General features: G+C 36.3%; 1 protein-coding gene across 1 annotated transcript in view; it reads left to right on the top strand.

The window, feature by feature from the left end:
• The window catches only part of KCNH8 (potassium voltage-gated channel subfamily H member 8), a 373783-nt gene that overhangs the window by 84029 nt on the left and 272663 nt on the right, over nt 1-17091 (top strand). The window contains exon 2 of the mRNA XM_032143681.2: nt 13363-13596. Coding sequence (XP_031999572.1) covers nt 13363-13596 — 234 coding nt within the window. The remainder of the gene's footprint in view (nt 1-13362; nt 13597-17091) is intronic.

Genomic DNA, 17091 nt, shown 5'->3' on the forward strand with positions numbered 1-17091 from the left:
GAAAAGGTAGAAGAGCATAATGGCCTGGATGGTGAGAACATTTCTCTTCTCATAGCTCTCTTTTAATAGAAATGAAAATATTTTAGCCTAGATACTTTCAAACCTACTTATCCAAATATCTCATTGGACAGGACTTGTTAACTTGGCCACATAATGGCAAGTGAAAATATCAGTTTCACAATTATGGCTATGCTATGATATTTATTTAAAATATTAATGGAGAAAAATTTTAGAAACTAGTCTAAAATTATTACCAGTAGCTGAGGAAAGTAGAATGATGGACTCTATCTATCTATCTATCTATCTATCTATCTATCTATCTATCTATCTATTTATCTATCTATCTATCTGTCTATCTAACTACCTACCTACCTACCTATCTATCTAAGCTGTCTATCTAGTTTCCTAATGCTTTATAATGTGGCTACCTTAGATAATTAAATCATGCATTTATAATAAAATTAAATTTATTTAACCTTAAAGATATTAGACTTCTACTTGACAGATTCGTTGGTTTATCAAGTATCTCATTTGACATCACATCCACACACCTATACTTAACCAAAGCAGGGAACGGAGCAGGGAAGCCATGCTGGTATCTTTATGATCATCCTTTTAGCTAGAGCATATTCAATATCACAACCAATGCCTTTCCCAGTGTTTACAGACTCAAAACATGATTATTGGTATTGCTCTGGTCCAGAATCACCTCATGTTTTTTTATGGACTGTCATGATAACCCTCTACTAGTCTTCCCAGTCTGGCTCTTGTTCTTCTATAGCTTATCCTATTTTGTTAAGTGGAAGAAATTTAGGGTTTGAGATATTTCATGCTAATTAAGATACTTCTGCTGGATCTTAATATTCAAGCTGTTTTCCTTTTGTCTGTTTGTATTTGTCTTTTTCTTTCTTTCCTCTCTCCCTCTCTTCTTTTCTTCCTTCCTTTTATTCTTAAGATTAAAACTGTATGCAGTTTTTACATTGTTCATTATAGTCATTAAGTTCTAGTCACTGTTCATACATAACTTCTGTATCCATAATTCATTGACTCACCACCTGTCTGAGATAGAAAGGATCTTGGAGATCATACGATTCAACTACTTCACCTTACACATGAGACAGGTAAGGTCCAGAGAGGAGAGGTGACTTGAGCATGATCATAGTTTTTTATTGATTGAATTGAAACCCAATTCTAAGATATCTCATGTGTAGACTAGTGTTTTTCCAAAGTAGAAAATATCTACTAGATATAGTATATCTAATATGTAAACCTCCTCATGACTTAGGTCTAAAAGGTGCTCAACCCAAAATCTAATCATCAACAGAAATGAGTTTTCTCATGAAAAGACAATTTTGTAAATTGCAGATTAGGTGGCTTCCATGGTGTCATATCAACATAACTCAGGTGTATTGACAACATTGCCTTGGAAAAATGTGTGTGTGTATGTGTGTCTCAGGTAATATTCAGTTATAAAAATACACAGACACACACACACACACACGCTTGATAGAAGAGAAACCCATTCCTGATGGAGCAAGTATACAGTTGAGTGTGCATTAATAATTTTTTGTGTAAGGGGCTCAGGTATGTGTGGCTAACAAATCATAAATAACAAAACTACAATATTGAACATTGTAATAGTCTTAATTAAAAAATAGGCCATGATGATAGAGAATAGTTGAGAGAGGGACCTACTTAGAGAAGATGATCAGGGAAGGACTCTGAGAAGTGTACATTTAATCCAAGACCTGAAATATGTAAAACAGGGAGAAGAAACTGCATGGGCAAAAGCCTTGAAAATGGAAAGAGCTGGGAAGAACATTCCTGAGTGTAAAATACCAGGTGTGAGGAGTGAGTGAAGTTTTAGGCAGGGTATTCCAGGCCATGAAAGAGGTAGTTTAGATCTCATTCCAAGTGCAATGGAAAATCTTTAAAGAATTTAAAACAGGAGGGTGATAGTGTGATTTTTCTGCAAAGATTTCTAGGCAGTACAACCAAAAGCAGGTGTTAAATCCATATATGGATTAGGTTAGCACCATTCCACGGTCATACCATTGACATCACTAACTAATGAAAGAGTGAGATCCCCATCACTAGGGTACTGGTGCAGAGGAGGCTGGGCAACCACGTTATGACAATATGATAGAGGGGGATTAAAGTATTATAGGTTGGGCATGAGGTTATGTATTGACCTTTATGATCCTCTCCAAACTTTAAGCTTCCATAGTTCTATGAACTAAGCTAATTATTGAAAATATCTTTAGGAATAAAAGAAAACCATAAGATCAAAGGGGTTATTATTCCGAAGGGAATTCCCCCTCTCCCCCCAAACCATAGAAATCAATTATATACTTATCTAGAAAGGTGGTATCCCCCTTCACACGCTGGAGCTGCGGAATATAATCTGAACCCTCTTCCATTAGAGCAGAAGGTCTTAATTTTTTTGTGTGATATCTCTCACTGAGTAATCTTGTTTAAAATGAAGGTCACCAGGTCCTATGCCTTGGAGGTTCTGTTTCAGTAGACCTGAGGTAAGGTTTGTGAAACTACGAATATAATAAGCAACCCAGGAGATTCCAATAGATGAGGTGGATGAAGTGAACAAGGACTGTACTTTGAGAAACAGTGGGCTTGGTGACAACAAAAGAAAAAATAAAACAAAGCCCATTTAGATCCTAGCTCTAGTTCACCTCTAGCCATCCTCCACTGAACTCAGGAGTATTACAGCTCTAAGGATGGTTTAACTTGCTGTTTAGCGTTGTTAGGTTATGCAACCTTTCTGAGCCAAAGTTTCTTCATCTATAATGACACTTACCATAAGATGCTATTGTGAGGGCCACAGATTCAAAATACAGAATGCTGACCTGAGCATCTGGCATATCACAGCTGCTTAATAAACAAAAGCTATTATCTGCTTTATTTCAGCCTAATTTATTTGGCTTCCTTCTTACTACTCATCTCCATTCTGTAATGCAGAGTCAGCATCCACCTGTGTTGGTTTGTTTCTCAATTATTGTCTTCTTCTTGCCTCGACCTCTCTTGCAGACTCCCAGAGACTTGCCTTAAGCAAGTATCACCTTAATAAAAGTTTTTTTTTTCCATCTCTGCATTATTATAATGACTCTAGAAGAAAACTCCGATATTACAGCCATGGAATAGCTATGACCATCAAATCAGTTTAGTCTTGTGTTTCCTGTTACTTAACTTACAATTATCTCTTGTAAAGCTACTCATCTTTCCTGTTTAATCTAACATGAGTACTGCAAAGCAGAGAAAACTATGCAGGAGACAGATGAGGTTCTGGAAAATGCTACCAAATTATGGAAAACATTTGAATACCATTAGCTTTTGCAGAATATAAACAAAACTTAAATGGAGAAAGATCAGTCCACTCTGATGGATTGGTCATACTAATTTGTGTATGTTGTCTTCAAAAATTCAAATTTAAAAGACCTATAAGTGTAAAAGTAATAAAATGACTAAAACATGACTGAATTAACCATTTTTTTCCTCAAATCTTCATGTATGCTTGAAGTAAAGAGGCTGTTCCAGTCTGTTTGAAATTAAAAAGTATTATTTGAATTAAATATTATTGCAAGTAAAGTCTAGACTGCTTCGGGAGAATTGGGGGGACAAGTTAAATTAAATATTTTGGGAATCGTATTATTCATAGAATATGGCTGGTTTCATTTGCTAAATTCCACTTAACTTGCCTTTCAGTAGGCCAAATAAGATGTCAATATAAATAACTGTGTTTTTTGAATAAAAAATATTGTCTTGTGGTCTTACTTTGTTTTTAAATAAACTTCTAAAAGAAGTTTTTTAAAAGGTATAAAATTAAAACCACACTTAGCCACATAAACTTATGTTTATTTAAAAGAATAAAATTACACTAAATGAAAATGGTCCCAGAAAATACAGGCCCTGTCACTTTCTCCTTAACTCTTCACCTTTCCTTTTCCTCTGGGTTGGGAAGTCACAATTTTTATCTACTATTCATTTCTGTATGTTGAAAGGGGGAAGCTATGGCAAAGAATAAGCTTTCTCCTTCTTGCTCTTTGCAAAGGCAGGAGAAAAGTTTGACCCCATTTTCTTTACCCAATCTACTATAGATGGGCCCCTAGGTTGATTCCATGTCTTTGCTATTGTGCATAGCACTGTGATGAACATGAGTGCACGTGTTTTTTTGGTTTTTGTTTTTGTTTTTTGTTGTTGTTATAATGATCTATTTTCCTTTGTGTATATACCCAGTAATGGGATTGCTGGGTTGAATGGTAGTTCTGTTTTGTATTCTTTGAGAAATCTCCAAACTGCTTTCCACAGTGGCTGAACTAATCTACATTCCAACCAACAATGTATAAACATTCCCTTTTCTTCACAGCTTCACCAGCATCTGTTGTTATTTGACTTTTTAATAGCCATTCTGATTGCTATGAGATGGTATCTTGTTGTGGGTTTTGATTTGCATTTCTCTGATGATTAGTGATGATGAATATTTTTTCATATTTTTATTGGCCACTTGTATGTCTTCTTTTGAGAAGTCTCTGTTCATGTCCTTTGCCCATTTGTAATAGGGTTTTTTTGTTGATTTGTTTAAGCTTCACATAGATTCTAGATATTAGATCTTTGTCAGATGCGTAGTTTGCAAATATCTTCTTTCATTCTGCAGTTTGTCTGTTTACAGTTTATTTTGCTATGGAAAAGCTTTTTAGTTTAATTACGTCCCACTTGTCAATTTTTATTTTTGTTGTAATTCCTTTTGTGGACTTAGCCAGAAATTGTTTGCCAAGGTGAATATTGAGAAAGCTATTCCCTAAGTTTTCTTCAGGATTTTTATAGTTTGAAGTCTTAACATTTAAATCTTGAATCCGTCTTGAGTTAACTTTTGTATAAGGTGACTGGTAGGGGTACAATTTCTTTCTTCTGCATATGGCTAACCAGTTATCTTAGCACCATTTATTAAATAGAGGAGTCCATTCCCCATTGCTTGTTTTTGTTGGTCTTGTCAAGTATCGTATGGTTGTAAGTGTGTGGCTTTGTTTCTGAATTTTCTATTCTGTTCCATTGGTCTATGTGTCTGTTTTTGTACCAGTACCATGCTGTTTTGGTTACTATAGCCTTATAGCCTACTTTGAAGTTGGGTAGTGTGATGCCTCTGGCTTTGTTCTTTATGCTGAAGATTATTTTGGCTATTTGAGCTATATTTTGTTTCCATATGAATTTTAGAATATTTTATTCTAATTCTGTGAAGGATGATGTTGGTATTTTCATCAGAATAGTGTTGAATCTGTAAATTCTTTTTGATGGTATGGACAGATACTGATTTTTTCAATCCATGAGCATGGACTGTTTTTCCATTTATTTATATCATCTCTGATTTCTTTCAGCCAAATTTTATGGTAGAGATTTTTTTTAACTCTTTAATTAGCTGTATTCGTAGGTATTTTATTTTCTGTGTGGCTATTGTAAATGGGATTATGTTCTTGATTTGACTGTCAGCCTGGACATTGGTGTATAGAAATGCTATTCATTTTTGTACATCTATTTTGTATCCAGAAACCATACTGAAAGTGTTTATCAGTTCTAGCAGCCTTTTGGCAGAGTCTTTAGGGTTTTCTAGGTATAGAGTAATATCATTAGCAAAGGAGATAGTTTGACTTATTTTCCCATTTGAATAACTTTTTATTTTTCTCTTGCATTATTTTTCAATATGAAACTTACTTATTGAACTCTAAGGGACAATAAACCTGACAAGAATTAGTACAATTCAACACTAAAGCTCATATAGGTGGAAAAGTGAAATTTACAAAATTTATTGATGATTTTGCTAATTCTAAATTATGAAGGAGTATATAAATTTGCTTCAAGTTTGTTTATCTTAATGAGCTTTCACCTTTGTTTAATGAAAGTTTTAAAATTTGTTAATATAAGGTTTTTCCTTCAATAAGATTGCTGTTTTTAAAATTAAGTTATTTTTATTAAACCATTCAAATGAATGATTAAATAACTTTAAGAAGTGTTTTTGTTTTGTTTTGTTTTGTTTTGTTTTGATGGAGTCTCGCTCTGTCGCCAGGCTGGAGTGCAGTGGTGTGATCTCGGCTCACTGCAACCTCTGCCTCCCAGGTTCAAGCAATTGTCCTGCCTCAGCCTCCCAAGTAGCTGGGACTACAGGCACATGCCACCATGCCCAGCTAATTTTTGTATTTTTAGTAGAGACGGGGTTTCACCATGTTGGCCAGGATGGTCTTGATCTCTTGACCTCATGATCCGCCTGACTCGGCCTCCCAAAGTGCTGGGATTACAGGCATGAGTCACCGCGCCCAGCCAAGAAGATGTTTTTGAGTATATATTACATGCATATGACAGAAAATTCAAAAGTTAAAATGGGTATATAATGAAAATAAGTCTCTCTTATTTTTTTATCCTCAGCCACATACTTTCCTTCAATCATTTACTGTCACTAGGTTCTTGTAGATCTTTCCAGTGCTGTTCTAAAGAATCATCTCAAACTTTAATGTGTATATGAATCTTGTTAAAATGTGGGTTAAGATTCACTGGGTCTGGAGTGAAGCTTAAGATTCTGAATTTCCACCTGAGGCTGACGTTGCTGGCCCAGGACTGTGCACCCAATGGCGAGGTTGTGAAGGACATTTGTTTCCATTTGCCTCTCTGTTTGTTTATTGGACTGAAGGGAGCAAGATAGTCTCATAAACAGATGCAGTTTTCTGCTTTCTACTACTACCTCAGCACTAGAGTTCCAGCTTTGAGCTTTGCATTGTTACAAAGCTTTCTTCCAATCTTTGTCTTAAGTGATAATCTATACAGTATTTAAAAAATCAAACCATAAATGAAGAATGAAACCTAGCAATATGAAGCCTGATACTGGATGATGTATAAATTACAAGGACTATGAGAAATCTTTTTTACAAATTTTTAATCTGCTATTTAAACAAGGTTAGAAAAGTTACCAAATAAAGATAACCTCCTAAATTTTGGCAGAAGTCATGCTGTAAACTTTAGCTTGGAGCCAGTACTATTAATCTAATAAAGATGCTATTATACTTGGAAATGATGCAATTAAGCTCCCTGAAATCAATATAAAGTGCAAAGGTCGTTTAAATATTTTAAAGTCATAAACATTAATATTCTATCTTTCTATACAAAGTAGTTTCCAGAAATGACTGTGTTTAATATCACAGGGGATACAAACGTTGTCTTTGTTGAACCTGTATGTAAAGGTAATTCTGAAAGCATAGGGGGGCAACTCACAAAACAATGTCAAAAGTTCCTGTTTGTTTCTTGCTCTGTGCAGGAAAGTGAAGCATGGAGGACTTATATTTGTCTACCTTCCGTGTCAACAGCGTGTGTTATTATGAGTACTTGCTAACCCAATACAAGGATTCTTTTTAAAAAGAGAACCAATATCAAAGATACTCTTCAGAAATACAGATTTGAACTATAAATGTCTCAATTTCTGCATAATTGGCAGAAAGAGCCAAGAGAATACAGGTTTCTGTATGATGCCAAGTCATTGTGTATCAGCGACCCCATTGCTTTGACTGGCTTCAGGGATCTGCCATATGGAGAGTTATTACACTCGGTGCTGAGATGGTTATTTTTAAATATTTGAGGCTACAAAGGGAGAATAGTTTGTATCTACCTAATCTTCTTGAGCATACGCTATTCTACTTAGAGTTGTGATTCTCAAACCTAAATTATGTAGTAGTATACTAAACGATATGCACAAGTCATAGTAGAAACAACACAACCTTTCAAAGTTTCAATTGAATTAAGTTTTACAGGCCCATATCAAAACAAAATAACACTACAACAAGCAATAATATATGAAAGCGTATGATGAAAAATTCTGATGAATTTTTAAGTTAAACGTAAGATTTGAAAACAGTATCAGGCTTACGGATATGCTTCTAGGCCCCGTGGAATACAAATTTATTGACCAGTAGGAGGATATTTCAGCGGGAAACTTTGAAATACTGTGAAATACATTAAAAGCACATGAGATTAGAGACCAGATTATTTGAGTAGAAACGACATTTCTGGCCGCCTGTGAGACTCCAGAGTGGCTGTATGCAAAACATTTTGAGACCACTGAAATACTGATTTTCTGCGTGAAATTAGAAAGTGACATAGAGTTTGCTAATACCTCCAGACTGGCTTAGGAGATGTCATCAATGAATTTTTAATGTATAATCTCTAGAGAGAAAATTCCGTGTCTTTGGGTTTTTTGGAGACTGAAATAGGTAAAAATATTTTTTCTGCAATTTACCCATTTCCCCTGCTAGTAGGGAGCAAGTCACTTCTTTACAGAATGGGTGGTGTAGTAAAATAAGTCACATAGACTTGAGTTTTAATCTCCAGCACTGGATCTTAGACAGGAAACTAAAGTTCTCTAGGTCTGTGTTCTCTGAAAAGTGGGACAAGTACAAAGATGAAAGAAGCTAATAGTGGATCAATGTTTCTGCTCTTCTTTTTTATTTTCATCTTTTATACCTTTCCATTCCTACCCCCATTCTCTTTGGGCTTAAGAAGTTAACAATAAACAGTACATCTTCATTTGAAGGGGAAAGTGGTGCTCTATATTAGGAGATCAGACTCAGTGACCTGGGTGTTTACCAATCATGAGATTCTCTCTGAAGATTCATGAAAGCTTCTTGCTAAGAAAGCATTTAGAGAAATAGTCAACTGCCTAGTGTATAAGTACATTTATATCTTACTGTTTACTCTCACTTTCAAACTGAATATATATACAAAAATGACCTAGAAACAAGCAGAGAAAAGCCGTGTGGCATTTAGATGCATATCACATATGCATAATTGATTTCTTAAAAGGTTAAATACCCTTAGCATATGTATGGATAGTGATATACCCATGATGAATTCGTAAGTATTATGGCAGTGGCTTTGTTTTACATAATTCTAAAGTAAATGTTATGTTTCTTCTTTAGGGATTCCAGGACTGGGATTCAGAAAAGCATATGTTTCCAAGTAGATAGCTGGGCAAGAGAGGCTACTCTTCCCAAATACAAGGACCATTCATGTAGCTAGTACAGTGAGCTTAATGAAGCTCAGACTGCCACTAAATTCTCTTTAGAATTGAAATGCAATTACATATCGAGGACAAGTGCTAAATATAAACAGAAAAGACCAAATACATGCCTTTATTTTTTCCTTTGTTTTTGCACTATATTTGCAGAAAGAATTAACCACCTCAAACACACTATAATCCTTAATTGAAACACAGATCAGTCAACTTGGTGAATCCTTCAGCATCTTTTGTCAAAAGTTTATTGTAGCTCTGAAGGACTGGTCTTTTCTTATATTCATAAACAATTATAAAGATGCTAAGGAAATTAATAAATGAAGCAAGTAACTGAGAAATATACCAAATGAGTATCATTAAATATGTCCTAAATATTTAAAAATAGGCACTATGTTGCTTGAGGATACATAAGTAAGGGGTGAAAACTACATAAATGTGTGTGATTATTATAAAGATTCAAGTTATGGGCTTCTTTTTTGGGGAAGGAAGGAAATACAATTTGTATGGTATACCCAGGGGTTTTCACTGCATGAATGATCTACAGATATTTATTATTGTTTAATAATATTATACAGTCTTTATGGGGTATCCTATATTTCCTAAGTTTTAAAAATGGCAAAGGCAAGCTGGGTATGGTGTCTCATGCCTGTAAACCCAGCAAGGCCAAGGTGAGTGAACCACTTGAGCTCAGGATTCAAGACCAGGCTGGGCAACATGACAAAACCCCATCTCTACAAAAATTAGCCAGGTGTGAATTTTTAATGTATAATCTCTACATAGAAAAATCTGTGTGGTAGTGTGTGCCTTTAATCCCAGCTACTCTAGTGGCTGAGGTGGGAGGATCACTTGAGCCCAAGAAGTTGAGGCTGCAGCGAGCTGTGATTGTGTCACTGCACTCCAGCCTTTCTTTCAAAAAAAGAAAAAAAATAGAAGAGACAAAATGACAAAACATAGTGAAGAGAATGCAAAAATTAAGTTGGTAAAAAACCCAATGTAATATACTTATAATAATAAAAGTAAATATATCCATCTTAGGTTGAAGAATGTATTTTTCTATTACACTTAAAACTTGATATATGCCATGTGCAAGATAAAACTAAAACATAAGTCCCTGAAAGTAGGAATATGGGAAAATATATACTAGACAAATACTAACAAAAAAAGCTATTATATCTATATAGTTTAAGAACTGGACTTTAGGATAAAATGCAGTGTTTATTCTGCCTGCAATTCTTGTTTCCTTATTCATTCTCTGAGCCTACTTCATCCAAGCATCTGCTTCAAACATTCTAGGACTTACGATAGGCCATCTCGATCTATTTTTGTCTTATTCCAACCTAACCATTCCAAAGCCCAGATGTTTGATCTTTCAACTCTAGTAGTACCTATTATTTGTGGACCACTGATTTGGTACTTACATGATGTGTTTTAGTGTTATTTATGTACATGCGTTTCTTTAACTAAATTAGAGTATCTTAGAGCTAGAGATCATGCTTATCCTTCTTTAAATACCTCCTGTCACCTCACCCTAGGGCTTGCCATCTGGTAAAATTGTGTTACCCGGCATTATCATATAATAGAAAGTTAATAAACATGTCAGCAGTGAACTGAAAAATGGCTTCTGAAAGTGCATTAAAAGCTTTTTTTAGGATGTTTAGTGCTTTGTCAATGCTATGTATTTACATTTTCTAAGTAATCTTCCAGCCGAAATTACAAAATGGAGTTGGGGAGAGACACACACTATTGTTAAAGTGACCCAAAGCTGTGCGGGACTCTTGATGAGACTGAGACCACAATCCCCAGTAGGAGGGTGCCCCCTCTGGAGACTCCCACAGGTTTATGAATATGTGATCGCTAAGGACTGGGACCACATCTGATGAACTTTTTGTATCCACACCTGAAACAAAGTCCAACAACAATGTATAGTCAATAAGTGATTCTGCAAAGTGTGAGAGAATTAATTGTGAGTCTAGGGTAATGCAACTCACTCCTGTGGCTTCAAAACAATGTATAATTGGAGTTTCTCCGTGTGTGTCTCTAGCTCATGCTTTCAGAGGGAGAGAGTGGCTGGGAAGGTGGAAGAGCCAGCTGGGCCGAGGCAGGATGCTGATGCTTACATTACACTTGGTACTCTGGGGTTAGGCGCTGATTGGAGCAAAGCTGAGTAGTGTGGATTTTGTTCTGCCAGCCGATGGTGGACTATGTTTGGAAACAAACAACAAAAGCTTAAAAGGAGATGGAGAAACACATGGAATAGATTTTCAGTACTTCTCCTGCTGGCCATCAAGAAGTAGCTGGAGTACCTTCTTTCCCATGGCAGGAAAGATAGTCTGTCTGCTGCAAACCTCATTTAAACTTACTGTTTTTTGAATAGGCAATATATAAAGCATGTGGGGTAAAATTCAAAAGTTACAGTAGGGTATATAGGGAAAAAAAGTGTTTTCCCACCTCTGCCTATAGTTGCTCTCTCTAGAGACAACACAATTACCAGATTCCATTTATTTTTAGGTATACAAAAATATTTCATGTTTGGTATGCAAACACGTGCATATATATGTATTTATTTCAGATAAATAGCTCATATAATAACATACTATACTGAATCTTGCTTTTTAACAAATTAACAGCTTATCCTGTAGTTTTTTATCTTTATCTTTAAAATCCCAGTCTCTAACAGTGTTGGTATACCAAGTGTCCGACATTTGTTTCATGTATGAATGAATGATTAATTTGATAATAGTATCTAATTCATTCATAGTGAACCCAAGAGTCACCCACCAACACATTTTATGAATGCCTTATCTTAAACCCCATCTCCAACATGCATCTTTTTTCTCCCTGTCGACATTATATTCAAATTAAATCTCAAAAAATTTATCCCATGGAAACCTTCTCTGAATATTGACTGTCTCTCCCCCAGGAGTTATTTCTAAGCACTTAATAATAGTTTACCATTACTAATTACTTAATAGTTTACTATTTTGATTGTCCTCTAGGTCTTCTGTGTTAATATTACAACCATAAATATGTGAATAGCACTCTTTTTTTTTTTTCTTTTTGAGACGGAGTTTCGCCCTTGTTGCCCAGGCTGGAGTGCAGTGGCGCGATCTTGACTCACTGCAACCTTCGCCTTCTAGTTTCAAGTGCTTCTCCTGTCTTAGCCTCCTGAGTAGCTGGGATTACAGGGGCCCACCACCACGCCGGGCTAATTTTTGTATTTTCAGTAGGGATGGGGTTTCACCATATTGGCCAGGCTGGTTTCGAACTCCTGACCTCGTGATCCACCCACCTCGGCCTCCCAAAGTGCTGGAAGTACAGGCCTGAGCCACTACACCCAGCCTGAATAGCACTCTTAACAATAATTTTTTATTGAGTAGTTGTTTGTGCCAGACACTTCACTAAGCACATAATATGTATAATCTCATTAATTCCTACAACACACCTATGAAGTAAATAACATTATTATTATTGTAGCATACCTGTCATTGCCCAGCCAATATCACCTAGACTCACCTGAAGATCGTATCCAGATCCTTTCCTTATATAGCACTGTTTTCTGGCATCTTGCTGCCAGAGTGATCTCTGGAGAGTGTACTTAGCTCAAGTGGGTAGGTCAGATGTGCCAACATATTGACATCCCAGGAGTGAAGTTTAACCAATTATGTGTGAACATTAGTGGATAAATACTTCTGCTTTCTCTCCCCTTTGTGGGACAACCTTTAGTTGTACTCCTCACAATTATTTCAGGACCCATGTATTTTGCCCACAGCAGTGAACCCCTTTTTAACTTACCCTTTATTATCTTTCATCTCTTCCCTATCTCAACTTACTACTTGCTTTCTTCCTGGAATCACGTCCCAAATAAACTCATTATGCTCAAATCTTAGTCTCAGGATTTGCTTTTGGGAAAAGCAGATTTAAGGAAATTGAGATTTAGAGTTCTTGAGTAACTTTTTCAAGTTCACCTATACATTACATGGCAGATTCAGTATATGAATCCAGAAACCATGATCGAAAGCATCATCCATTACTGCCAACTAGATGGTAGGTGCCACATAGCAGACCACTGAACATATATGTTTCTCCACAGTGTGTTTCAAAATGCAAGCCTAAGTCAGAGCTTAATGCATACTTCTGCTGGTCAAGTCCATTTTATGTTTTGGAGTGTCTGTTTTCCACTGCGGCACATCAGAACGTGCCTTTTGGCAGCTAAACACATATGCTTATAATTTATACAGGAATTGTGTATAAAATCTCACACTTATCTAGTTGCTGAGTATCTTCTCCTTGTCTTTCTATAGATAGCAACTTCATCCTCGCCAATGCCCAGGTGGCTAAGGGTTTCCCCATAGTCTACTGTTCCGATGGCTTCTGCGAGCTTGCTGGATTTGCCCGAACTGAAGTCATGCAGAAGAGTTGTAGCTGCAAATTCTTATTTGGGGTTGAAACCAATGAGCAACTGATGCTTCAAATAGAAAAGTCACTGGAGGAGAAAACAGAATTCAAAGGAGAAATTATGTTCTACAAGAAAAGCGGTGAGTTGGCTTTCTTTCGTGCTCACTGGAGAATAGTGAGAGGCTGTCTTCTTTCAACCTAGTAATTGCTCCACAACTCCCGTTAAGGCTTAATGGCATTTCACATACATGCAGGCTGTTATAGAAGTTCCACAAATGACTTGGATGATAGCCTTGTTTTAACCATTAGCAGCATAAACTGCCTAGAAATTTTGAATTAGAATTATAACTCTTCAATGTCAATGAATAGTTAACATATATTAACTGAGTTAATATATGTTAAAATAAAGTATGTTACTATTATATTTTGGTAAATCTTAAATTATACGTTATGTATACTAGTTATTTGTATATTAATAACTTTTATCCAGGAATATTTCTCAAATTTTATGCCTTTAAAGAGCTACATCTCAATTCCAGTCATTAAAGACAGAGATCTGTGAGTTCCCTGCAAAAAAGGAAGTCAGTTAAAAAAAAAAATCGGCATATGCATTTTCTTTTCCAGTTACCTAGCCACAGAGCCTTTCTCACTATGCTCTTAAATTCTAAACACAAAACAAGAGACACATAGCATCTCATGTTAGAGTAAATTTTCTTGGGCTCCAAACTCCCTCTGGGGAAATACTAGGTCTTTTCCTGTGGCTGTAGTTTTGTGACTCTCTTTTAAATGAAAGAGGATCTAGGGGTGTGTAAGGTGTCCTCAGTCCTTGAGTTCTATGTAAGAATACATATCATTAGCAAATGGGCCCTGGTACTTAGGGTAAATTCAGAGAGAGAAATGGGAGAAACGCTAGATCAAAAATTAGAACAAATTATTATTTTCCTGGTATCCAAAATTCTCATTTTTTCTTCAATAGCTTTCCTTTTCCCTTGTAGTAACATAATCCCCTGAGTTTTAGCTAGTGCATGGCTACCAAACTAGAAAAAAATATTTCCCAGCCTTCTTTGTAATTAGGTTGAGTTTGTGACTAAAGTTTTAGGCCAAGATATATGAGAAAGAGTATTTTGTGCAATCTCTGGGTAACATAACTGAAAGTGAAATTGTTTGTTCTCTAATTTATCTCCTTTCCCTTTCCCATGGTGTGGACAGAACTGTGCCGTAGAAAGTAGGTATATTGAAGTCATAATCCCCAATATGATTGTATTTGGAGATAGGGCCTTTAAAAAGATAATTAGTGTTAAATGAGGCCATAAGAGTGGGGACCTAATCCAATATGACAAGAGTCCTTATAGGAAGCAGAAGAGGCACTGAGGGTGTGCACACACAAAAGAAAGACCACATGAAAATACAGCAGGAAGGCAGCTGTCTGCAAGCCAAGAAGAGAGGCCTCAGGAGAAACCAAACCTGTCAGCACCGTGATCTTAGACATCTAGCTTCCAGAGCTGTGATAAAATAAATTTCTATCGTTTAAGCTACCTAGTCCGTGTTATTTTCTTATGGCAGCCCAAGCAAACTAATACGCATATGTTAAAAAGTTAAGACCGCTTAAGACGCTTTTGGGCTGAGGCAGTGGGGTTTTCTAGATACAGGATCATGTCATGCGCACACAGAGACAGTTTGACATCCTCTTTTCCTATTTGAATACCCTGTATTTCTTTCTCTTGCCTGATTGCCCTGGCCAGAACTTCCAATATTATGTTGAATAGGAGTGGTAAGAGAGAGCATCCTCGTCTTGTGCTGGTTTTCAAGGGGAATGCTTCATTGATAGGTGCAGCAAGCCACCATGGCACACGTTTACCTATGTAACAAACCTGCACATCCTGCACATGTATCCTGGAAGTTAAAATGAAATAAAATTAAAAGACGAAAAGGAATTGTATATTTGAAATAGAAACAATAATGGCTAAGGTGTTGCTAAAGTTTATTTACTGGCTCTAAAAAAAAAAAAGATAGTTTCAGTTTTATTCGTTGTAACAATATTACAATGATGTTTATTCTTTCCCTTAAAAAGAAAAAGTTAAGACAAGGCTGGAAAGCCAGTTTCAACCATTTGACAAGGATAATAACATAATGAAATGCAGAGCAACAAGATAGAAGGAACCTGGGTATGTTTATAGATCCACTTTCCACCCCAGACAACAAAATTTCTATCTTGTTTTGTTGCATTTCTATCTTGTTTGAGTCACTTATTTTGGGGTCTTGTGTAACAATATTTAAATTGTACTCTAACACAGGGTTTCTCAACCTTGCCACTGTTGACATTTTGGGTCAGTAATTCTTGTGGTAGAAGGCTGTCCTGTGCAGTGTAGATGCTTAGCAGCATCCCTAGCTTCTATATCTTACTCATTACTTTGAGGTATTGAGATCAATGTCAAAAAGGAGAGCCTGCATATGGAAATGTGATCCCCTTTTGTAAGTTATTTTTCCTTGGAGGATATTCCCTGATGATGTGGATTTTGGATATACAGTAGTTATGAAGTATTGGAGACTATCTCTTTGGGACAGGATACCTCAAAACACAGTTCAGACCATTGTGTCCTTCCCACTGTCAATACATAAGGCCTACATAGCAAATATGATAAAACAAAAGGATTCCAGCTCTATGTAATTATACTATAATCATTGAAAGGAGGACTGAGATAAAAGAAAATAGAGGATGTTGCTGAGAATGCAGACTGGCAGAGAGTGATAAAGCTGCCATCCGCTGGAACAAAGGGGAAAGGATTTCCTTTGTCTGAAATATCCGCTGACTGCAGACTTGTCCTTCTTAAGATAGGCGCCTTGTGTAGGTCACTCCAAATCCATATGAGTATTTTTCTTTTTAAGCTTCTTCACAATATCCGAATCTAGGTGTCAGGACCAAACAATGGAGACGTATAGGCTAGATAGGTAGAAAGTATGGCGTACAGGTTGGGAGCAAGAATTTCTTGAGCTCAGTTTTTTAATCAGATGTCTCTGCAGCCTTAGACACACTTGGGTAGAAATCATTAAAGGCAGCAGTTCCCTTTAAGCTAGTCACCATGGGGAATTGCCTGACATTCTAAGAAAACTAATTGATCCAGTTACAAGACTGAAAATTGCCATCTACCGTAGGCTAATCGTACTGCATTATAGCTATTTATATAAATATCTGTCTGTAGATACAGTTGTGAGCTTTTGAAGGCACACTTCTACATCCCCAGTGCCTGAAGCCTGGGGTCTCAAACAGTGTTCATCAGATGGTAGTTTCTTAGTAAATACTTGCTGAAGGGAATTGAAACTGATTATTAGCGTATGGGTACTTAAAAATATGTCTGGATTTCTGGTTTTAAAAAATATGCTTATGACTTCAAGTGTCCTCCTTCCTTTCTTCAAGGATCATTTTCTTTTAATATGCTTTAGAAAGCAGATGCTTATCTTATCCTTCCCAGATACGTTTTGACATTCTGTGATTGTGCTGCTTTGCCTATTTGTTCCTTAATGCTGTGATTGCTCTCCTGACCTTACAGAAAAAGTGATAGGGAAAAAGCTATCCAATACAATTTCTCCATGCTTCAGAGCTATAAAACCACATAGTGGGAGATCATCTCTGGTTT

The sequence above is a fragment of the Hylobates moloch genome, unplaced genomic scaffold (genome assembly GCF_009828535.3).
Source record: "Hylobates moloch isolate HMO894 unplaced genomic scaffold, HMol_V3 SCAFFOLD_22, whole genome shotgun sequence".
NCBI lineage: Eukaryota > Metazoa > Chordata > Mammalia > Primates > Hylobatidae > Hylobates > Hylobates moloch.